General features: G+C 35.3%; 1 protein-coding gene across 5 annotated transcripts in view; it reads right to left on the reverse strand.

Annotated features, from left to right (window-relative positions):
- Nucleotides 1-24,215, reverse strand: part of LOC106174567 (unconventional myosin-Va) — a 33,088-nt gene extending 8,873 nt beyond the window's left edge. For 3 of the 5 annotated variants that reach the window (XM_087003967.1, XM_087003968.1, XM_087003966.1), the window contains exons 1-31: nt 24,053-24,215; nt 21,027-21,134; nt 20,697-20,762; nt 16,908-17,016; nt 16,012-16,068; nt 15,569-15,713; nt 15,227-15,386; nt 14,842-14,972; nt 14,525-14,619; nt 13,401-13,508; nt 13,128-13,237; nt 12,823-12,954; nt 12,403-12,539; nt 12,112-12,193; nt 11,726-11,866; nt 11,027-11,233; nt 10,485-10,726; nt 10,109-10,195; nt 9,556-9,667; nt 9,200-9,411; nt 8,807-8,921; nt 8,344-8,535; nt 8,053-8,142; nt 5,535-5,759; nt 3,583-3,676; nt 2,966-3,105; nt 2,124-2,291; nt 1,633-1,824; nt 1,143-1,316; nt 681-822; nt 145-334 (exon numbers count right to left, since the gene is read on the reverse strand). In XM_087003967.1, the coding sequence (XP_086860093.1) occupies nt 145-334; nt 681-822; nt 1,143-1,316; nt 1,633-1,824; nt 2,124-2,291; nt 2,966-3,105; nt 3,583-3,676; nt 5,535-5,759; nt 8,053-8,142; nt 8,344-8,535; nt 8,807-8,921; nt 9,200-9,411; nt 9,556-9,667; nt 10,109-10,195; nt 10,485-10,726; nt 11,027-11,233; nt 11,726-11,866; nt 12,112-12,193; nt 12,403-12,539; nt 12,823-12,954; nt 13,128-13,237; nt 13,401-13,508; nt 14,525-14,619; nt 14,842-14,972; nt 15,227-15,386; nt 15,569-15,713; nt 16,012-16,068; nt 16,908-17,016; nt 20,697-20,762; nt 21,027-21,134; nt 24,053-24,079 (4,190 nt within the window). In that variant the 5' untranslated portion in view covers nt 24,080-24,215. The remainder of the gene's footprint in view (nt 1-144; nt 335-680; nt 823-1,142; nt 1,317-1,632; nt 1,825-2,123; nt 2,292-2,965; nt 3,106-3,582; nt 3,677-5,534; nt 5,760-8,052; nt 8,143-8,343; nt 8,536-8,806; nt 8,922-9,199; nt 9,412-9,555; nt 9,668-10,108; nt 10,196-10,484; nt 10,727-11,026; nt 11,234-11,725; nt 11,867-12,111; nt 12,194-12,402; nt 12,540-12,822; nt 12,955-13,127; nt 13,238-13,400; nt 13,509-14,524; nt 14,620-14,841; nt 14,973-15,226; nt 15,387-15,568; nt 15,714-16,011; nt 16,069-16,907; nt 17,017-20,696; nt 20,763-21,026; nt 21,135-24,052) is intronic. The other 2 variants (XM_087003969.1, XM_087003970.1) reach the window with 1 other exon arrangement.
- Nucleotides 24,216-24,885: the final 670 nt, after the last annotated feature.

The raw sequence follows: 24,885 nt of genomic DNA on the forward strand, positions 1-24,885 counted from the left end.
ATCAATGTCTCAAATTATCAAAGCTTTTAATCTGAATGACACGGTCACTGAATTTTGGTCATTTTGCAATTAATAATACAACAAGTACTCCAGTATTATTTTGCAAAACTGTAATTATTTTGATAGGGTTACAAAGAAACATACTTCAGCAGTTCTTTCTGAGTTTTATAAGCCATGGCCAGCTCCCCATCCTCATTCAGTCTGTCTACATCTCCCTCATAGTTCTCCTTGGCAACAGAACTCTGGTCCCGGCTCCTGTTGACCAGTAGCGCTCTCAGCTGGATGCATTCTTCACGCCTTCTCTCCAACTCATCTGCCATAGCTTCAAATTGGTCTGATTGGACAGAAATTTTTTTGATTATTATAACAAAAAATTTACAGCTACATAAAATCATGAAAAGCATTATTATTATCATTATTATTTTTTTTATTATTATTATTCAGGCATGATACCAGTCCTCACTGAAAAAGTAGGATTTACATGATTCACTGGATTTGCACAATTCACAAGAAGGACCCAAATGACCCTGAAAGGGTCGAAATGCCAACAAAAGTTGGAATTATTATTATTATTATTATTATTATTATTATTATTATAATAGTGGGGCTAGCTAAATCTACAAGTTAATACCAATCAACATATGATAATATTTCCTTTTATTCCAATCTATTTGCTTTACCCATGAATTCTTTCCCAGCTACATTGGACCCTCTTCTGGAAAGATCTACACTCTCTTCAAACTTGGAATTCATAGCGACTGCTGCTCTAAGGCGCTGAAGTTCCTCCTTCATCTTTGTATTCTCAACTTCCAACTCCTGGTTCTGGAATAACAACAGCTGACAATTACCCACCATATTTTATAACCACTGATAAACCCGAGACTTATGCCAGCAGAAAATCCTAGCATAAATCACCAATCTGACGGTACTGCCTCTGGTCTTTACTCGGTTAACATTTATATATACTGCTGTGACTGTGGTGTAAACTTCCATACTTACACAGACAAGTCTAAACTCTACAATACAGTTCAATCTAAAATCATCAAACGAAGAGAACAAAACTTTCTAGACATTACAAATGTTGAGAAATGTTTTAATTTCTTCTTCAGAATAAATCATAAAACACATGCCACATGCCATACCTTGATGGCCTCGTACGCCTCATCCCCCAGCATCCCCAGCTTGGAACCAGCCCTGGGTCTCTCCTGCTGGTCCTCATCCAGTAACTCCTGGAGCCGAGCCCTCTCCTTCTCCAGGTCCTTCACTCTGGTCTGTAACTTGATCATAAGACCCACATCCACCTTCTCTGCATCTTTCTGGAATAGGAAACAATGTTATGGATGTTAGTTGTGGGTTTTAATAGCTGCAGCTTACAAAACAGGCAGTCAACTGTCCCTTATTCACTTACATAAAAATATGTCATTATGGTCCAGTTTGTGTTAAGATATCATGGAAGGAGTGCAGGAGAGGTTACATTATCAAAGCCTATAACTTGTTTGGGAGCAGGTTCAAATCAATCTTTGGATAATTTATCAGACTTCTAGACAAAAAATATAACAATTCTGATTATAAACAAAAAAGAGCTTCAAATACATTCTAAATGACCAAATATAGGACATAATTTTTGCAAACCTTTTCATCCATGCTGTTCCTAGATGCAGATCTTTCTTTCTTCTTGCCTTCTGCTGAGCTAGGGCTGAGCAACTGGCTGCTATCTTTGTTTTTACTGGCCACAGTCTCCGTAGTCTGGTTCCAGTGCACAGCTTCAATACTTTCACGCACTCCTGTATCTTCTTTTTTCCTCTCTGTGCCATAACCCTGGTCCTGACAGATAACAGAAAATGTTATGTCAATTAAATTTATATATTATGATTTTTTTTCACATTTCCATTACTTTGTTTAATTCTAAGTACCAAGGTGTTCCACAATTATTTTGCAACTTACCAGTCATATCTGAATAAATGACTTCCAAATACCTGTAACATTTCCTCTTAAATTCAGTTAACATGAGAAAAAAAAATTGGTTCAGCAAAGCCTGAGAGGTGTTCCAGGAACTTCTCTACCATTAAAAGAATATACAATACTGAATTGCACTCCCCCTCTCTGCCCAGCCACCTCCTTACCTCTTCTCCTGGCTGTACCCCATTCATGGCCTTCTCTGCCAGCTCACTCTCATCCTTCTCCTTCTCAGAAGCAGATGTCATCTCTGACTCCAGGCTGATCCCACTGAGGTTGGACAGGTTTCTCCTGTGTCCAAGCTGTAACAAGTCTCTCTGGGGACTGGTCAGATCCTGCATAGTTATCAAGGAGATAAGACATTAGAACCTGCCCAGTTACCAAGGAAATTAGACATTATGTCCTGCATATGGTTACCAAGGAATTAGACATCACGTCCTGCAGTTACCAAGGAGATTAGATATTATGTCCTGAACAAAGTTTCCAAGGAGATTAGACATTATATCCAGCATAGAGTTACCATGGAGATAAGACATTTAACTTAGCTGAGGTTCATTTGATGCAAAACATGATAATAATGTATAAACATTATAAAGACAAAAGGAGATTAGATATATACACGAAAAATATAAGTTTAAGATGTGGATTTTTACTTCATCAAATAATTTTGTGATTAAAAAGGTATGATTATCAGACTAAATCGGCAAATATTTTCTTGCAGTGATATCTGATATATGCACTGTTGAATCTGTAGTAGCAAGTAGCATTTATGATTTAATGTGACATACATGAAAATATTAAAACTGTATGTGAAAAACCTTTGACCTAAAAACAACCTTTTCTCCACTATCTCAGCCTCAATTGAAATTAAGAAAATCAAGTATCAACAAATATGAATAACACGGAATATTTCATAAATATAACTATGAAGTGTTTATTTATTTATTTATTTATTTATTTATTTATTTATTTATTTATTTATTTATTTTTGATGGCAGGAGTTTCTTACCGTGACCTCTCCCTGTAAGTTCTCACATCTCTGAAGCAGACGGTTGTATTCCTTCACCAGTTTCTGGTGGTGTTCTCTTTCCTCGTCCAGTTCCCTCTTCAGCTGTTGATTGGCTTCCTCTAGCTTGGCCCTAGCAACATCTGAAATGTAGGCCATCATTTCAACTGTATACTTAGATATTTAGATTAAACAACTATAATCATGGTAAATAATATTTTGGACACTGACCCAATTTTAATTAAGTTTTAAAGGTTGATAACAAAAAGTAAAGTGATAAATATTTGATCTGACAGATGATCTACTGATTTTCAGTCTGTATCATATAGATATTACTGATAATGGGGTCTCCTTGCCAGTATGCTATTTGTGTTACTTACTAGGGAGGTGAAAATACTGTAAACTGACAAAATGTTCACTTTGTTTAACCTAACATCTCTCTCTCAATTTATCTAGGTACAACGAGTTAATTACGAAGTCCAAAATTTCAACTGTACACTACGATATTTAGTTTAAACAACTACAATCATAGTAAATAATATTTTGGACACTGACCTAATTTTAACTTTGTCTTTTGACCAAATTAATATGAAAAGCAAATTACAAAAAAAAAAACTTACCATCAGCAACTTGTTCTTGTTGCTTGTTCTTCAGATTCAACTGGTTGACCTCCTCTTTCAGTTTCAGATTTTCCTCTAGCAGACGTCCCACCACCTGAAGAAAGTAGATGACACCGCCATCAGACACTAACCCAGATATACTGACTACACTGAGGTTAACAGAAAAATTAGACACTATTTCCGCTATATCCCTTTAGTTGAAGACAACAACACAAATACAATTTGCTATAAGATGCATATCTCGTCAAGTTCTAGTTCACCTCACTTGGGTAAAGAGACAACCAGGGCACAGCAAAATTACACTACCAGGCTAATAAAATTCTTGTACAAAGATCCTTTTATATACATAACACATAGGTCATGCAAGGGGGTTCTTCACCTCTTATAATGTAGAAGAATCCATGCCATGGATCTTGGTTACCAACACAGATCTTAGTCTTGGATATAATTCATAGTGGAACATAAATTAACATAAAATGAACCCTTTTCTACAATCTAAATGCCATCAAAATTATCATGACAATGTTGAAAAATTCTTTAACTTTCTTCAATGTAAAATGTGAGGGGGTTTTGCCATATCAAACTGCTCATAATGAAATCTACAGGTCTGAAAAATTAGAACTGTCCACAAACCTGTATCAGCCTACATTTATGTTGCTGTCGCTGCATTTCAACATCCAAACTCGCACTATTACAAAAATTATTTAATATTTCACATTAAAGCAAATGCTAGCTGAAGATTCATATAACAACACTGAGAGTTAAATGTGATACAAGTACTTAAAAATGTCTAATTTCCCCTCACTGTCTTGTCTAAATCACAAAGAAATATTCAGAAATAATATAACTACCTCAAAGTGCCTTCAGGTACATATCACCAAAGAGAACAGTCATTATACAACAATTTTTCTTAATAGTAAACCAGATATATGATGGCCATAATGCAATCTTCATAAAATTACCATCAAGTTTTATGGGTTAACAATCACCATTGTACCCCATACTTTGTCATGGTGTACCTAGGCTGTGTCTACACCAGAAGATGAGTCTAATGTTGCATAGCATTTGGTGAAATAAATAAAACTTTTGACCTATGTATGATTCACCCTGTAAACACACTAATTGAAAGGTTTATGGTCACACCAGTCCAAACTATAGTTCACTGTATGGGATGCCTCACTAGAGTAAGTTCACTGTACATGTATGTTCTATCCACCTGATAGTTTAGAGTCACATTACAGGTTATTCTAAAGGCACATGATGAACATCATACCTTGATATAGCAAAAAAGCATTTTTCCTGGAAATTTCCAGACTTTTTTTGGAAGTTTCCCCCTTAATCACGCAAGTATAGCTGTTCAAAGAATCTGATTCATAGACCTATTTTTGAGTTTTAAGTTTCTAGTTTTTTATAACCACTCTTATAATGGAGCTAGAGACTGGACTCTACCTCTGATGGTAAAAATTACAGCACACAGAGTGGGTTTATGACCATTACTTTCTCAGGGGTTTCAGATTTGTTTCATAGGTCTTCTGTTCATGAGCAAAGCATATGTGATCTTAAGTTTACACTTGATCAAATTCATAACAGCTGCAAAATCTATTTCATAGAAAATATAAAATGACTTCCACAATTTTGATCCATGATAATGACCAAGTGAGAGGGTGATGTCTTACGCCATACACAAAAATCATATCTCTTATTTCAATTTATACTAATCTATCTGAGATTTAATGAGAAATAACAATATAAAACACCAAATTATAAATCTCCTTGCACTTTTCATCTAGGGGATACAACATCCCTAGTTTGCTTTCTATGAGACCATGAGATACATGGCTGGTTTTCATTATAAAAATTAATTTATGTGTCTACTGCCCCCCCCCCTCCTCCAATCATTAATACTCTCTTGATATGCACAAATTACAACATATCTGCTTAACTCCACCCACCTCTTCATGTTCTTTAGCCTTGAGTTGTTTCTCAGTGATGAGGTCCTGTTTCTCCCGCTTCTCCTGTTCCAACTGGGCCTCCAACATGGTCACCGTCTGCTCCAGCTCGGCAATCCTGCTCAGGTAGGTCTTGGAGTTGGACTCCATGTTCTTCAGTTGTGCCATCTGGTTCTGCATGTCACGCAGTAGAACCTGGTCCTCTCGCAGCAGACCTATCTCTTTGTTCTAAACAAAAATGAAATGTGTATTAAGTAGTAAATTCTTCTTTTCGATAGAGTACAAAGTGCTCTAACAGATATTAAGTGTGTGTCCATGATAAGACCAGTCAGAGGGTGGCAAGGTGGGGGTCAACAGATTTCAACCAAATTCATAATATAGTTGCATACATAGGAGATATTCACATTGAAGGCAACAATCCCAAAATAAATCATTGGATATAATTATAATATAATATTAAATGTTTTGGCCATTTTTGGCTTGATTTTCAGCTTCGGTCAGTAAAGCCACTTCCATAAGCAAATATGTCAAAACTGATGACTTTTTAAAATAAATTGATAATTTACCTATATAAACCAGCCATTTGCCATTGAGAATATGTTACTTAATTTCAGTTTAACCCATAAACTAACGAGCCACGCCCATTTTTATAACCCCACCCCCCAAACTCACTTTTCTACCAAGCAATGTTCAAGCATTCATATCTCTCTTTTTGCAGGGTTGACAGCCATAAAATTGTATAGGGATCCTGAGCATATATTGGTCTCATTATACAAATTTTAAAAAGTGTGTTAAACACAACAGAAGATATTGAAAAAGTGCCTCAAACTTAAGCAATTTTAGCAGAAAACCAAACGACCGAAATCAAGATATCACTATATTTTGAGATAATACCTTCCAATAATCAAATTTAATCAAACACTCACAGCCAGGAATTCAAACAATGCTTTGATAAGGGCAAATCTATCCAATTTTTATAAAAATACAAGATGGCTGCCATCAACTCTGTCCCAAAATACATGTACCATAATTCCTCAAAATAATCAAGAGGCCCATTTTTGCAGGTTTTTTTATTTTGAGATCTGTAATACAGGATTGCTCAGATAATATTCTTTTCAAACAGAGCCATACAACTTCTGAATAAATTAAAATGATTAGTGACAAGTTATTCACCCCCCCCCCATTTAATGAGTTATTACATATCCAATGTCATCAGCAGTGTGTATTTGTGTATATACCCAATTTTCAGGGAGCAAGAGAGAAAAATAAAAAAAAATCACAAAGCATTTTTCTAAAGGCAAAAGGGAATGACTGCCTCATTTTATCAGTTTTCTCAAGTGAAACACTAATTAATCCACTTGAAATGAATTATATTGCATTTTTCAACCATTCTTTTTCCTTTCAAATGATTCATAGGTTTTGTAATACATGTGATATCTTGATATCTATATTCTTTTTCTATAAAGAAAATTAAAACAGAGTCAGCAACATACGATGACAGGAGGAGTGCTTTATTTTCATATTATCAATTGGACAGTAAAAGAACAAGGCAGTTACTTTTCACAGGAGTGAAATCAAGTTATGAATCTCCAAGGTTCCAATACCACGGTCATCTTTTCCATACGTAATTCCGACGTAATTTTTTTCCCTTTGAAAACTTGAACTTTGAAAACGGCGGAGAATCGTTTACGTACTATCGTCAGGACTTTGTTCGCGTAAAATCGTCAGAGGGAGATCGTTCGCGATCCGAGCGAGACGAAAAGGCAATTTCCACATCTTCATCGGGAGATTGTTCACGATGTAAGCAATAATAAAATGCAGTTTTCATATTAGTTCAAGGAACTTAAATTGTGGAAGATCGTCAACGGGAGATCATTATTTTAACTCCCTGTAAATTTTTAGGAAGTTACAGATGGTAATTTTAGAAGGCCTGACACTCAATCCTGGGAAAAGCCCCAAATTACGTTCCCAAGTGCATAATTTTTTTAACATGTCGCGTCCAGGTTATGATGCAAGGTTGCAATTAGGCTTATCTTGATCCTTCTCCTCTATCAGGAGGTATGTTTCTTACCGAGAAAATAATTCAAACATGTTTTCGGGTACAGTAAGTTAAATATAACTTAATCGAGATGCACTAATAAATAGATTATTATTTACCACCAGAAAATGACTTAGGAAGTAGTAATAAATATCCCACCATATAGGAGGGTCAAAGATAACAGTCGCTAAGGATAAAAGCCCAAAGGCCGGATTTTTGAAAATTTCGTCATACCCAGGAGTAGGGGAGAGGTAATTTTGAAAAATTAGTCGGATTTACACAATTAAAAATATTAATTAATTTTTAAGCGACGAAATTTTCAAGACTTTACCATACCATTTACGATTTATGACTGGTAAATCATTATTTTTGGGAGGTGATGAAACAAAGACTAATTAAGATTCAGAATAACATATATTTTGTCTATTTCTTTTTCTTCTTTTTTTCATTTATTGACTACAACCAGTGATTCTGTGTTCTTACCTTTTCGTCCAGTTTATGTTGCATTTCAATAATCTTATTCTCAAGTCCCAGGTTGACTTTCTTGATGTGCTGGACAGAACGGGCTTCAACCTGGACACAAAATGGTTACAAAGTCACAGAAAAAAACTAAATGTAACAAAATAATCAAGTTCTTTTGCAAAAGAAAATGTTTTCGTAAAAAACAATGGCTCTAAATTATATCATAAAATGTACTATGATATTTCCTTTTTGTATCATTGTGCATTTTTATTTATACATACTTAATTGCATATCAAATGTCTTTAATTCTACCTTGAGAATCTTCAACATCGCCCTGGCCTTTCTTCTCCTGTAGTGACTCTGTATGAGAACAATGCCACGCATGACCTTCCTGTACCGCCTCTTGGCCAACCAGCCGCGGATGTGACTTTGTATGATAACGGCCTTGTGGTCACGCAGCACAGCTCTGAACTCTTGCCTGCCAGCCATACCTCGCGCGTATTTCTGAAACCAAGCACAAAATGCAGAGTTTGCATAATGTCTTTACCAGAAAACAGTAAGTTTAAGCCATACATTTGATGGGTTGTAGCAGAGCATATTACCATACTAAAAAAAACTTTTGTCATTCTTTGTTGGATTTACACAAACTGATGCTACACCAAGAGCATAAACCAAGGTATTAATTGATTTCTTTACTTTCCTTAGCAGGTTGTGCTACTATAATCCTGGGTTAACAAGAAGTAAATGATCTCAGAATTACGTGACTACCACCCACCTGTATAGTAATAACAGCCTGTCTTGTGCGTAGATATGCCTTCCTGACCTTGTACCCACGCCACACTTTCTGCATCCTAGTGGCAGCTGCAGTGCGGCGTAGATGGAGTGCATGTCTACAATGGTAAAAATATTTTATAAACAGCTGCAAATACTTCTATATAAAGGTCGGCTTAGGTGAGAACATTGGAACAAAAATGCTGTATGTTTGTTTGTTTGTTTGTTTGTTTTAACCCCCCTTTCTCAATATCTTGGATTATCCGCTGTTCAAGCAATACCATGTTACATATTCTCCAAGCAATCGCATGATGCTAATAAATCATACCATTCACATTCATACCTCTTGTGTTGGCAATTTAATGCAAAATGCCCAACCTAAAAGACCAGTATTTACCTCCTAGCCAGCATTCCTCTACCATATGTCTGTACCAGCAGAACACTTCTCTTGATCTTCTGGTACTTCCTGCGCCACAACCAACCACGGATGTGTTTCTGTATCATAATGCCACATGCATACAGCTTGTCTGATCTCAGCTTCTCTAGGTAAGCCACCTGGCCAGCCCGGAAGAAAATCTTGCTTTTACCAAACTGGAATTTGTCTGGATCCTATTGGAAAAAATAATGAAAAATTTTCAGATATAAATATACCTCGTTTTTGTTACTCTTTGAATACTACTTGACTATGACCACTGGGGCAAAATTCTTTTTGAAAAATAAAATATTTCATTTAATTTCACTCCATGCATTTACCTGTATAAGCTTTGATAAAATATTTCTGCATGTTTGCTTCTTGTCTTTTTTCACTATATCTTTCTTAACAGACAGCACCCTGTAGCGTTCATAGAACTCTGGATAGCTCCACCTGTAGGACAGAACAAGAGACATTGTGTGAGATGAAGTAATCTTCTAAACAAATGTCATACTGGGTTAAAGTAGAAATACTGCAAAATGGAAATAATTAACCCAATGACCAACACTATCCATATTAATCAGCAGTTAAATTGACTACAAAGTGACACATCTGTTCAAATTAAAACACGACATCAGTGCAAAAAAAAACAAGCTGTACAATGACAGGTCACTGACACATGTCACTATAAAACAGAAAAGTTGTGGCTTTCCCTTTCTTTCTACTCTGAACAAATATGATTTTTTTAAATTGGGACTGGCAATTTTATTTGTTACAGCTGCATTAACCTTAAAATTATTTTGAAGTGAACTAAAAGCGTAAAATATTTTGGCAGTGATGTGAAGTCTACATTGTGTATAATAAAGCAATGGCTGAAGATTAAGGCATCATTACCTGGATGGATATCCTGCTGAACTGATACGAATTGTTTCTAAAACTCCACATGCTCGTAACTGTTGCACTGCTCGCTGGGGCTCAAATCTGCAAGTAAGCATGTCCAGAATAAAGGATACAAAATGTATTGGTGTGTAAGATGTATATCTAATTTTACAGAAATACATTCTTATATTTATTTCATACCATTTTAGTGCTTAAAAGGTGTATCTCACATAACACAAGACATAAGAAACACTTTCAAGTGATAGGCAATGTCTAATTTTCAATCAAGCTCAAGCTTCATCGAGTACTGCACACAAGGTTAAACTAAAGCAATAATACGGACTGCTTTTACCATATCTACATGGTTTTAACTGTAGTATTCATGACTTACGTGAAAGCCTGTTTCATATCATTGGGTTTAATACACCTGATATAGTGCGGATTGGTAGAAAACAGGGTGTCCATTAGCTTATTCAGGGAGTCCCTGAACTGAGAACCAACCGTCTTCTTGTGGGACTTGGAACCCTTAGGTTGCTGAGTACCAGCTCGGATGTTCACCTTGGCTGCAGACGTTGACCCACTACGTGGTTTCCGTTGCTCTTCTTCTTGGAACAAATCGGCCACTAACTCATGCTAAAAATGGACACAGTTGGTAGTATATGGTAATCAGCAGTCAATTTGCCAAATAAAAGAGAGGTCGTCAATTTTTTTTCCAACAGCACTCCAGAAATTTAAGTATACTACTTATTACTAGGACCATATTAAAGTCAAAACAAAGTCAAAAGATCTCAGACACACCTGAAGTTGTCAAATATCAACTGAAAAAGATTAATAAATAATATTTATTGAAAGGGCATATCAAGTTAATCGCATGCAAGGGTCTGAAATAAATAAGTTTCAGATAGCAATTTTTTCAAGTTGTATATCAGTTACCTCACTGGCTTTGAGTATATTCAGCTGTTCATCCAGAACTGTGTCCCTGTTTTTCTCTAGGAAGCCCCCAGACTGGTACTCCACACTGTCTGCAAAATGGATGATTACAAACGCAGTCTCAGACATACGCGGCTTCTCAAAGTGCTTTGCTTTCAGATGGCGCTGATAGAGTTTCCTACACCAGCTTTCATCAGAACCCTTAGGCATCTAAAAAATGGAAGAAATATTTTATTAAAACTATTTACAAATCAGGCAGGAAGAGAACACATTGAATCAAAGTGATGTACAATTTTCCCTATCTTTATTCAACCACACTTCAAGTCTTTCAATTATTATTTTTTCCAGCATTCTTCACTTATGTGGGATCTCTTGTGCTCTCAATCCATTTACACTTCCACTGACTTTATTTCTACTTCACTTAGCCCGCACAGATTGCCTCTGAACCAATCAATGAAAGCATTTCCTGAATGCCAAGTAGTTTAGCATTTGGCATTTACACAAACAATCCTCTTTTGACCCTTGAAATACAGGGTCAAAAGAAGATTCAACCCCAATGCAGGAGTAACTCAGAACTTATCTTTCTTTATCTTTACCTATAGGTCACAGTAATGAGTCCATCTTCTGTAACACAAGGAGGTCCAGTCACTCTAGATTGCTTTTATGAGGTATAACAATATAAAACACCAAATTAAAAATCACCTTGCACTCTTCATCAAGGAGATCCAATATCCCTAGCTTGCTTTCTATGAGATCGATACAGGGCTGATTGTCATAAAAATCAATGAAAGACCACTCTATTTCCTCCTTCACATACTCTTCCTGCTCCAGTTTAAACACATGCTGGAAAAGAAAACAAATACAAGGTGTCATTTTTCAATTCTAGGATATATTCAGGCAATCAATTGTCAAGGATTTTTCAATCATTCTAGTTACAACATACAATATGCTCTATGATGGTCATTACTGTCAATTTTTCCTTCATCAATCTAATCTTAACAGAACAATGTATTCAATCTCATTAACAATCATAAACAAATAGTTTAGCAAACAAATAGTAAATTAATAACTGTTACTCTAAGACTTACCAATGTGAACTGCTGTTGTAGTTTTTCATTTGCATAATTGATGCAGAATTGTTCAAAGCTGTTTACTTCAAATGTTTCAAACCTGAAGTAAAGATGATTGGAAAATAAGACTTGCATTTAAGGAAGTAAGAAAATTTTCTAAAAAGCATATTAAATTTTTATAAAGCAGCACAACTCAATTTCATTCAAACAAAAAGTTGAAAGTGATTTTACATACTTTTCTTACCATATATACAATACACATTACCCATATCCAGTATCTCTTACCCATATATATTTAGCATTTCTTACCCATAGATATCCAGCACCCCTATGAAGTTAGTCTGTTTCCCTGTACTGATAGACAAGGTTATGTTCAACATCTTCACTATCCAGTCAAACAGCTTAGCATAGATATGCTTTGCAAGAGCATCACGAGAAAAACAAGCCTGAAAACGAAATAAAACAATTTACAAGTATTATTTTTTCTCATACTCACCCATTTTAAATTTTATAAAATATTCACCAAATGATGAACCTTAAGCTTGTTATCATGGCTATGGAGAGTAAAAACATTCCAGAGTATTTTTGCAAATTTATCACCAATTTGGTCAAAAATGAGAAATATAGCTAGAGCAGTAAAAAGAAAGGAAACAAAAAGATCCAGATGAACTAAAGAAATACATTCCAGGACATTTAGAATCCATTGTAATTCATGTCTCATGACCTCACTTTTTTGGTATCCAGTGGCGTGATGAGTGTCTCTCCCACAGTGGTAATTTTTCTGTTACACAACCACTTCCTGGTCTGCTCCTCATCTATCCCCAGCAGGTCACACATTGTCTGCAGACTCTTGTCTCCCTTCTAAAATAAAGAATAAAATACTATTAGATACACAAGCTTTGCTGAATCAGATGCTCATTTGATATTTTTAACTTTCATTTATCCTAATGAATCAGAATACAGGAAAGACAAAATATAGATTTATGATTTTCTTGGTGAAATACCTGTTTACATAAAAAGGAAGGACCCAGTACCTTTATAATGGCATTTTCTCCATCCTCATCCTCTGTGATATTTACATTACCAAAGTGCAAAATGGCAGACAGAATTTGGAATATCATCATCTGCTGCTTCTCTGATATGCCTGCGATATTAAAACATAACTGAATTTATCTCAAAAAGACAATCAAAATAAACTTATTCAGAGTACCATTTTACTCATTCAGTGCACTTTAAAATTCACATGAGCAGGAAAAATTGAATACATTTTTCTTTATGGGAAGTAGTCTCAAAACTGATAAGTATACCTAGCAATGTCATAGCTTCTCTTGTGTTCAACATCTCCTCAGCATCATCAATCCCATCTACAGTTGGATTGCAGCCTTGGAATGTGTAGTAAAAATTATCCTGGTGATCTGAGAGAGAAAAAATGCAATAACTTTATATACTTCAAACTAAACTGAAGATGGATGACTGGATGTTTGATAGATGAATGGAAAGAAAAAATGATTAGAAAATGGAAGTAATTTTTAAATACTGGTATAATAACCATAGCAGCTTCAACATATATATATTTATTAATGTATAGATTTACAATATACTACTATGCAATAATCACTGCTGAATTTAAGGAATCGCCTACACTTTCTCTTTACTTAACACAGCAATAATCGTATAAACTTATTAATAAAAAAGTCAAATACACATAATTCATACACTAAGTGCATGCATGTTGGGCAATAGCATAACTGCAGCTGCACTTGACTCAATCAGCTGATCAATACAGTGCTAAATATATGCACTCAAAGTGAAAAAGAATGCTCAAGTAGTTTTATCAGTTTTCAATAAATATACCACCTCCGCCACTAACACTCTTAATGCAGTTGGACAGGTTCAACTGTCAGGCTTTGTGGTTAATATCTATAGACCAAAGTAACTATAAATAACATAAAAAGTATTTGGCAATGTTCTAGGAAGTGCCTGTGTTAAAAATCTTTAAGTAAAACACCCGAGGTGAGGTGCTTAACAGCTTTGTAATCAATGTTTTTTCCAATTTATGGATCCAAAATCCCAATGTTTTTGTGGTATGTCAATAACCAGTTTGTATCTCCACTTGACTCATCCCAAACACTGAGAACCCCCACATATCCTGAGGTTCATTGACTGACTATTGACTTAAACGCCCTCTTACACAGTTAAGAAACTCTTGCACTGAGTGACCATCCAAATTACCATTGTTTTCACATTGTTTCCAAACATCTAAATATTTATTTAAGAGTGACTCACAAACAAATAAGCTGTTGAATCCTGAACTTTTTTATGCTACTTTTGGGAAAAGGGCTAGTATGAACATAAAAAATAAACAAAAGCCAGAGTTTATATCAGATGCTGTTTAATCTATGGCTTTCATTCACTGCTTATGAGAACTCACCTAACTGAAACTTTTCAAATTCTGGGAGCTCTGATGAGGCACACAGCTGGTAAAATATATGATAATTTCTTTCTTCAGGAGCTTGAAACACCACTCTGAAAGTAGTCACATGTTAAATGACATTTAATAAACACATACACTTGAGTATGTATACAATACTAAATGTACTCATCAAACAAAATTAACTTAGAGGGAAAGTTGAACAGTTTCTCTAAATTTTACTTAAAAGCATTTAAAATATCGACCTATTTTCCTTTTGTTCCCCTCTCCAAATTCATACACATGTATGACCCCATAACCTTTTTCAGACAACTTACCTGGATTTCTCTAAAAGATAAGTTCTCATATGAGCTGACGTGATGTGATGGTTCTTTTTGAAGCCTATTTCAAGATATTTTCCAAATCTACTACTGTTGTCATTTCTGGTTGTTTTGGCATTACCAATGGCCTGAAATAAGTGAATTTTCATATTTTTATACATCATGCAATACAAGTAGTGTTTGTAAGATCAAAGATGTTTAAAAAAGAAGAAATCCACCAAAGGTCAAAAATGAGTCAAAAGTTTCTTCATGGTAAAATGGTAAAGTTTAACTGCTACTTACACAGAATATTACTTTTTCATATCTGTAGTATTGTAATCATTTACATTAAGCTTTCAAAAGAAATAACTAAGGCATTCTTCAAGGACTTGTGCACCCATACCTCCATAATAGGGTTAGAAGCCAGTACTTTCTTTTCAACTTGTGTCTCATCAGTATGAGAGCCACCCACAGCAGCAAAATAACGCATGGCATACTTGGCAGACACTGTCTTCCCAGCTCCTGACTCTCCGCTGACAATAACTGACTGGTTCTGGTCAAATCTACAAGGGTATCAACAGCAAGTTAGATACATATCACAGGTATAATATGATAACATTACAATTACTCACCGGTTCTGATTGAAACACCATAATGATAATGAATTAGTCTCTCTCTCTCTCTCTCTCTCTCTCTCTCTCTCTCTCTCTCTCTCTCTCTCATGGGCACACCCACACACACTTACTGGACCATTCTTTTAAAAGCTTCCTCTGCCACAGCATATATGTGGGGGTCCATGGCACCCATGTCCTGGCCATGATATGCTTGGATAATGTCATTGCCATAGATGTCCAACTCCTCATAGGGATTGATGGCAACTAAGACAATACCTGGAGATAAAAAGGGAAGTTAAAATTTATCATCATAGTCACAGTAAATTCTTTTTTATTTATTTCTTTAATTTTCAAAGCAAAGTGCAGAGCCATTCATCTTTATCAAATTTTCATTGCTAATACTTGTTGACAGGACATAACTAGAAACAATACATAACAGCCACAGGAACTGTGACAAAGTGCTTCCTTGTCTCAAAAACATATGGTTTCAATCTACAGGCAACAAAATAGCCCTGATGCCACAGTTTGAAATATAGAAAACAATATCAAATTAATTATCTAAAAAAAGTCTTACCACAGTAGGTATATATGTCATTCCTATCACAAAACCGGACTTGCAAATTGTATAAAACTGAAAAGAAAAACCCAGAAAAGAATCAGCAATCCACTTGACATATTGAACATTGGATATGTGACATTTATGAGCAACCCCCTCATTGCATTAACTCGAAAAGTAGAAAAAAATTGTTTCTTCGATTTGAGGTAAATGGAAATAGTACCAAGTTTAATTTCACAGACAATTTCATTTGTGTCAGGTTATTCAAAACCAAATCAATTCTTCTGCTTATTATTCCAGCTCTCAGCCTCCGTTATAACATTTCCAAGTCAATACAACATCACTTTACCATTTCCAAACACCTAATCCAATTACAACCAGAACATTAGACATAATGGACCAGACAGGGAATCGTCCAATGTAACCACCAGTTCATTTATCTCCACCTCTGAGAATTTACTGGGAAGGAATTGGAGAGAAGTCTTAGCCCAACTGGAATCAATGAGCACTGCTTACTGGTGTTTTTTAAAAAAATGTTTTCCAAACGCAATGCACACAGGTTAATGTGAGGCAAAAGTGGGAGTGTTAACATTACCTCAGAGAGCACTGGCCATATCAACACACACCAAATGGCTCAAATCCGAGCCAATTCATCCCAAATGACATCAGCCATGCACTCTGTGAATTCTCAGAGTGGGCAACTGAGTGGGGATTTTGTATACACCTTTTAAAATTCATGTACACAGAACACATAAAAATGTGACAGCTTCCTGCTTTATGGGCATAATTAAGGGACTCAAACTTGAAACTTTCAAAATGCATGAGTTAGAATACATTGCATAATATATTTGATTGAAAAAAGAATGATGCCCCCCCTCCCCTTCCATCAAGCAGTGCCCCCTGATGCCTCTTACCAGCTGGTTCATGAAGATAGCTGAGGGAGGTCAGGTCATTCTCCCCTATCAGAATCTCAGGGTTCCTCAATGGGGGCAAGGTCTTCTCTGTTACACTAATTTCACTGGTCTGAAAGATAAGGAAGTTAAAGTTAACTGATTTTAATGTGAATAAGTTTATTTTTCTCTCATGGACTCTAGACAGGGCACTGAAGTATATCAATGGCCTTGCCCCCCCCCCCTTCCTTCAAGGTATCATAGCATAAATGAGAGAGAAAACCATTCATCCAGATAAAATATTACAGGTCCCTCAACTGTCAGGTGTAGTGTCTGCACATTTAAGATAAATGTCTCTTTTGGGGAACTCTGTCACTCTACCTTATCAAGCAATAAAGATGTAATTAAGATAAATGTAATGAACATAATGTCTGGCTTTCATTTTGTATCCCAGGGGGAAATGAATGGGTACAATGTATGCTGGATGCCGATGTGGCTTTATCAGGCCATTTCAGCATACAGGTAACTTTAAGGATCACATTTGGAAAATATATTACCTGTTGCTGGGCAATCTCAGTATAAAAAGAAACTAAAAAGCTTAGCAAAAAATATGTTGACATAGAGTCCAATAAAATATGTACAACACACAATACTCTTTTCAATAAGTCTAAGCCCATGTAATTACTAGTACTCAAACACTTCATAGTCCATATAATATACTGCAAAAATAATGTACACAGCATAAAAATGAGTATTTGAACGAAATGAACTTCACATTTATTGTAACATATTTCCAAGTAATAATAAAAGATAACTAAAATTTGCAAGAAATAAAATTGATTCATATTACACTGCCATGCTCCATCATATCAAAAACCATGCAATTTTCTAAATCATGGAATCAGATGTGCAAGTTATAGTAATATAGTTATAGATGTATAAGGATCTGTGAGACACCTGTTACTGGTGAAGGGTATAGAACACCTGAGACATAAATCATTGTCACACCTGTCACAGGGGTCAGAATGAAGGTTATTTTTTAAAGTTTGCAGTATGGCTGGCCATGGAGCTTAATACAAATGCTATAGCATATTTAAAACATGGTACTGCTTGAGTAATTCCACCTGATATTTAGTTACAATTGGGCAGCCCATAAGCAAAGGCATAAATCTGATCTTCTCATAAAAATTATCAAAAAAGCCATTGCTATGTTTGACACTAACATCTTTGTGAAGGATTAAAAAAGCCTATTGTGATGATGCATTTTGCATTACAGCTTTTTATGTGACATGGTATAGTTGTTCCCTGGATCAAATATCAAGCATGCGATTAAGGATGTAGATAACAGTAAATTGTCAAAATTTGGGTGTTTTTCTGAATTTGTCAGTATTAGATAGATGAAATATCAACTACATATCAGCCTATCTTAAAATAATGGAAGTTTACAAATAAACCCGTAATTTTAGCCTAATTGCTGATTTACCCCTGTGGTAGCGTGTCTGAGTTTTAAAGTAGGTCACACTTGTCCATATATGTGTTTGATTGGCAGCTCCACTGTGCAGCTGTATATTTCCCGTACTAGATTGCTGCTAAGCCTATCACATTCTGTGAGTAACGTCGCGCTTTCACTTGCCAAACAATACTTTTCATTTTGAATTTATCAGTGAACTTAATTCTGACGATCTATTAAAGCTTTAAAAAGCAGACATATAGATGAGACGTATATGGGCAAAGGCACTCCCCCTAGGTGTCACGTGGTGAAGAATGCTGACGTCACGACTAACATGGTGGCTGCTGTCAATGCATGGAGGGGGCCTCCGGTTGAAAATGTTCAATATTAATGTTGAAAATGGATGAAAGACATAGTGACAGTTACATAGGCAGTGAGTAGAGGGCTGAACCAGTATAAATAACTAAATTTCTCAGCTTGCCAATGCAGCTCACTGATTATATAACGTTGGAATCTCCGGGGAGCACTAAAAGGCTGATTTCTCTGCTTCAGTTTATGGCTTCAAGAGAACGATATAGACCAGTGTCAAAATTAATTAGAACTTTCAACTGATGAAAGCTGGTATTCATTCGTTAGATCTAAGGTTTGTCTGAAAGTATGTGTCTGGGATTTCATAACATCAGCTCCGTTTTCAACTTAGGCATGCTTTAGTTAGGCTAGGGGGTCTCGTTGAACTGGAAACCAAGTTTATTTTGATATCTCTGCTAATTTAACACATATCGCTAATTTGAGGCGCATTCTTGTTGATCCCTATGAGGGTTCATGAGTCAAGCTGTCTACACATGTCCATTTGTAGTGGACTTCTAGTTTTTAAGGTGTAAAGATCATGTTGAGCACACCTATTAAGCATTATATCTCATTACGTAACGATTACATAATAAAATAAGGATATGAAATGAAGAGCTGTTGAAATAAGCTTTCTATTGATATGTTACATGTTGGTATATCTTGGCCGGTTTAGAAGATAGCTACCCCTGTTATCTACATCCTTAAAGCATTATGTTTTTGCAAAAAAATACTCATGATGAGCAAGTATTTGTCAATGCAAACTGTGCAGTTGTTGTCATGTTTACAGAAGCAAAGGTATTCAACACTTTGATGACCCCCTTCACCCATGACCCCTTGCCCAAAAAATTGGTTTGATGGCTGTATAATGCTACTTTCTAACACAGGTCAGTTAGGTAATACGTTTCTTAAATTCTGTGGTAAAATTCTTGCCGGACAGAAGAGAATTGTGCGCAGAATTAGCCAGAGAGATATCTGTGAATACCTTCAGCAATAAAATTTCTCCCTGGCCCTAGCAAAGGGTAGTACAATGTTGGATGCTAAAACTATAGACACTTTACCCACTGGGGATTTCTACTGTTTAATAGTTTTCACCTTAATGGACATGGTTACATTTCCATAATGGTTACCTGGTCGGTAATGACTGGAAAGAAAGGGTGTAAAAGAATCTGAGACTACCTAGATGAGTTTTTGACTGAGAGCAAAGGTGGTGCTATTTACTGCTGCCAGCAGAAATCTAAAACTGAATATGCCAGGATTTGTTCTCAGTCTTCGAACCAATGAAATTTATTATACAACATTGCTACCTTCCAGGATTTTAGAAATTTCTACATTCATTATGATCTGGGTGCCACCCTACTCTGAAAATACAGGATCCAATGTTTATTTAAAAGATGTGAAAAGCAAATCAATATCAAGTTTTATGGGGGCACAAGTATGCATAGTTTTAAATACCACAAGTATGAGTAAGTTGTCACCTGTGCCCTGGGGTGTCTGTTATACGCAATAGGCTATTGTGTTAATAGGGTAACGCCCAGCTTTTTCCAACTCTTTCTGAGATTGTGCAGAATAAATAAATTAACCTTTTGATAATTATAATAACCCTTTGATAATGTACCTTTCAAGTTTCAACAAAATTGTTTAACCCTTTACAAAAGTTATTCCTTATTAATCTATTTATGAAGTTAAGGTTCACCGATTATGTATTTTTCAAAATAAAATAAAAATGTTCACTAGTCTATGGACACTAGTCTATGTTATACTATCTGTGCTGCCTTGAGGTAAAGTGTGTTCAGTAAATATAAGTTAGCAGTTATAATCCTTGGTACTATACAGCTTAGTTCTCAGGTTTGACTATTAGGCTCACTGGTTACAGCCTGTATATATACCAATTGTGTGATTCCCTTCTGAGAGCAAAAAAAAAAGTTTTTAATAATAATGAAATAAATGGGGGTCAAAAATGAACAACTATCACCATGCAGTCACACACAGCAACTAGTCTGGTTGCCATGCGTTACCTGTTCTGCCTTCTTCTTGAGGGCAAGTTGGCGAAATGTGGCATACTTGGACTGCACCGTATACTCCTAGACAGTGGCAAAATATGGCAATTCCATATTCTTATTCAGATTTTGAATTTCTTAATAATATTATTATAAATAGTATATGTAATGTACAGTCAACATTGATAAGGTCATGAAGTTGGAGATGAAAACAGAAAAGTAATCATGCTGTTCAAAATGTTATTATTCTATGCAACTACTAGCTTCTATGTGTAATTTTGTTCAGTCAAGGATCCCGTTTCACTTAAACATTCAAAAATGTGCTGCATATATAAAATACAAACTTACCCCTTCCTCTTCATATTCTATTTTCAGAGTTTTCTGTCCTTTGTAATCTTCCAGGAGAACAGCTCCAACCCAAACCGTCTCTGGGTGAGGGATCCAAACCCGCGCCCCCTAAAACAGAACACATATACAGTATTCACTAGCTGAAAGATATAGAAAGACAGTTGGCAGGCTTCAAACAATAGCAATTTCTTTCCTGGATATACATGTTCCTGATCTTCAACAATTAGTAGTGTAAATCAGCAGCACAAAGTTAATAAACACATAATCATTCATTACTGATGTGTACACAACTTTTTTTTATATTAAAATTGTGTATTTGTCTCAAAACTGTGTCTGACACACTGCAAGGGGAAGGGGAGGGGATTTGTTGCTCAACTTTGAGTATTTGGCATGCATAAACTCATTAACTTATCTTGAAGAAATATGCAATCATTCTATTTACATTTCTCTACTCCCACTGAATTTTAAATCTGGCATGGGGACAAACACTTGTACCTTCTAATCCACATCTCTGTTGACTTTGATGAGCTTCTCTCGTAACATACTGTTTATCTGTATAGTTACCAAATCATCAAATGTCATGACAGTGTAAGCTACAGGGTTGAACTTTTACACTTATATAAAACTGTTATCATCCATTTCCATTCAAAACCCCTTTAGTCCAGTTAATTTGTAACACAACTTCATGGAAGGTTAAATACTTTATCAGCAAACATACTACACCATGCATGGTGAGGTTCTTATTAAACAAAGTGGAAACTTTTCACAGGGGCTGTTACAGGTGATTAAATACTTATGAAAACAGAAAGATTTTCAGTTTGTTGTGACTGAGCGAGAGCAGGGATTACTCAGTGCTGATAACAGGTGGAAAGGGGATCACTTCAACCCACCTGGTCAATCCCTTGCCTAACACTCTACACAGTCTAGTAACTGATGACTGTTTACTTGACATTTAATGAAAAGGTAAATGTTCCTATCTATACCGATTCCTGGTTGTTATCTCATAATATCCCTCAAAAGGTGATGTTATAATGTGTTGTGGTGCCACTTTTGCCTGACTAGGCACTCAGATTAAACCACGGACACCAGTGAATCATTCTGAATTAATGGGAAACTCCCCTAAAATAGCTTGTATATTACTGATTAATGAAAGGTCAGATGGCACTGATGAAGCCAATATTCATGTCACCTCTGCAATGAAACAAAATTTAAAAACATTAAGGAACACACTGTAACCCCCTTCCCTTTACAGGACCATATTGTTAATATTCTCTCTTCATAAACTAATTTCTAAAACAATATCAAGTTGATTTATGTTCCAAGAAGATACCCACCTTTTCCCACAAGTCATTCATGTTGGTATTGAGTCCTGATGAATTTTATTAGTTGAGAAAACATTTTCCTTGATTCACTATACCTAGATTAACTGTATCCTTCATTCACCACAAGTTCATTTTCAATTATATAAAATATGTTCAAGTCCTTCGTACACCATATAATGAAGTATCTGAGAAATACTACAACTGTGTAGTCTGTGTATAAAACCAAAGAACATAGGGCAGATAACAGTTAAGCCCAGCTTTCCCTGTAGCATTCTATTGACTACAGTCAAATATCATAGATTTTTCCTCTTCTATGCCTTAGCAGTGGAGCTATTTTGTAATTGGATTGGCAGAAATGGCTCAGTCTATCCACATTAATGGGCAACATTTACGGAGGAGCTTTGTGGGTCTTATCAAAGAAATCTTATGTACAACTTGATATATTAGGCAATTATGGCTATTATTTTTACTCTCATATTATATATCACAAGATCCAAAAGAAACTTTTGTAATCTCAATGTTATCGAAGCAGTAACAAAGTATATTGCTCAAATGCCACAACTAGTCCATAAAAAATGGAGATAAATGTACTGAACATTTCATATGAAGAACTATTATAAGTAAACCAAACAAAGATAAATCAGAATTTTCCGCAGTATAAAAGTAATAATACAGGTTGATAAAACCTTAGTTTAAGCCAGCTTTTGGTCAGATGTTATCTTAAACAATACACTCCCAGTGAAACCCAGTTCAAAGTCTTTTAATCAGCAGGTTCAAGTACACACTTCAACAGTGTTTTGATCTCGAGATGAAGACCTACATGTGGAGTCAAGTACACATGTCACTATCACACCTGTCAGAAGACAAATTTCATTTTAGCAAACCCCTCCTGTCAGAAGACAAATTTCATGTTACCAAAACCCTCTTTATTAAAGAACAGTTAACAGATGACAACTCTTCATTTTGATGGGGAAAAATGCCATGATGATACTTAACTGAAAAACTGCTAACTGACAACTGTACAACAAAGTTTAGACTACTGATAGTGAAGTTGCTACATATGATTTTATTTACTTGCAAGAAGTCATACTGTAAAAGGGGGGGGGCGATTCCTTATTTTTGTCATTCATTCACATAATAGATTACAAAAAAAAAACTGCAAAAAATCATTTCTAAGGACACAGCTTTTACATTTGCATATTTACCATATACCATTTGGGTATCAATTATCAATTATCAATACTGTATTTGGTATTTGGCTCCAGATCCCAACCTAATCTGAATGTTCCTCAAAATGTACAAAGCAGTGATGGGATTCAATAGCAATCCTTTTACATAGTTAAATCAGCATATTCTCCTTTTCGACAAGTTTCTGATAAAATGATTAAAAGTGCGTGAACTTAATCACTAAATTAATTATGACAGTGCAGACTGCAGTAATAATAATATCATCAGAGGCATCACATCATGGATTTGGTGTTCTATGTTCAAGCAGAGTTCATTTATCATTTCAAACAGCAATTATACATGAACACCACAAAGTTGCAAAATGTGGGTGGTACTGGTCGTTCATTGGTGCCACAACATGGCTTTGTCTCAGGTTACAACAGCTGATCAACTTCCAGTTTCAACTGTTGCTCGAGTCAACAGAACTTCTTAAAAGGCAATAACTTTTTTATCTAATACACATTTCAGTGACCTTACCTTGGTGTATAATTCTTTCGTAGACATCTTCTATTTGTAAAATTCCGTTTAGGTGTGCAGCGTGTCGTCACTTTCCATTTTTGTATTATTGCTCACATGACCAAAACAAGCGACTGGCTAGCGGCCGCCATATTTACGCCCCCGATGACAGGCGTGAAAGTCCGAGATCCCGCTAGGAGGCTTTTTCGTGGCACAAGACAAGACTAGTCGATACTAATCAAACGATGTAATAATAATAATAATAATAATAATAATAATAATAATAATAATAATATGTGTATCAAATTATTATTATTATTATTATTATTATTATTATTATTATTATTATTATTATTATTATTATTATTATTATCTCGACGTTTTATGTGCACTTTGTGTATCAAATATATGTAACACCAATGATAGTTCAAATAGTTCAAACTACATGCATTTCTAAAAAAATCTCAACAGTTTCTCAAAGTGCTGTTATCTGAAAGGCAATGGCTTGTAAATGAAAAATTAAATAGCTTGGAAAAAATGTTTGAATCTGTTTTGATTAATTTAAAAGTAATAATTAATGAACAAGCTGAACTAGTACTCAAACATGCAAAAAGGATACCTTTCATAATCATTAAATTTTTTTAAAGCAATTTCATTAAAAAAGAATCAGAAAAAATAATTCCCTATGAAAATATACCATATTTCTTTTTATTTCATTTCACATATTTCCTTTCTGAAAAAGTGACATTTTTTTAAATCTGTACACCACCTCTCAATGAAAATGACTGCAGTTCACTGTACTTTAAACCTTCATCATTTTTTCAAAGTTTTTACAGCCATGCTAACATTTCAAT

The sequence above is a fragment of the Lingula anatina genome, chromosome 2 (genome assembly GCF_051362555.1).
Source record: "Lingula anatina isolate TDL-2025a chromosome 2, LinAna3.0, whole genome shotgun sequence".
NCBI classification, from domain to species: Eukaryota; Metazoa; Brachiopoda; class Lingulata; order Lingulida; family Lingulidae; genus Lingula; species Lingula anatina.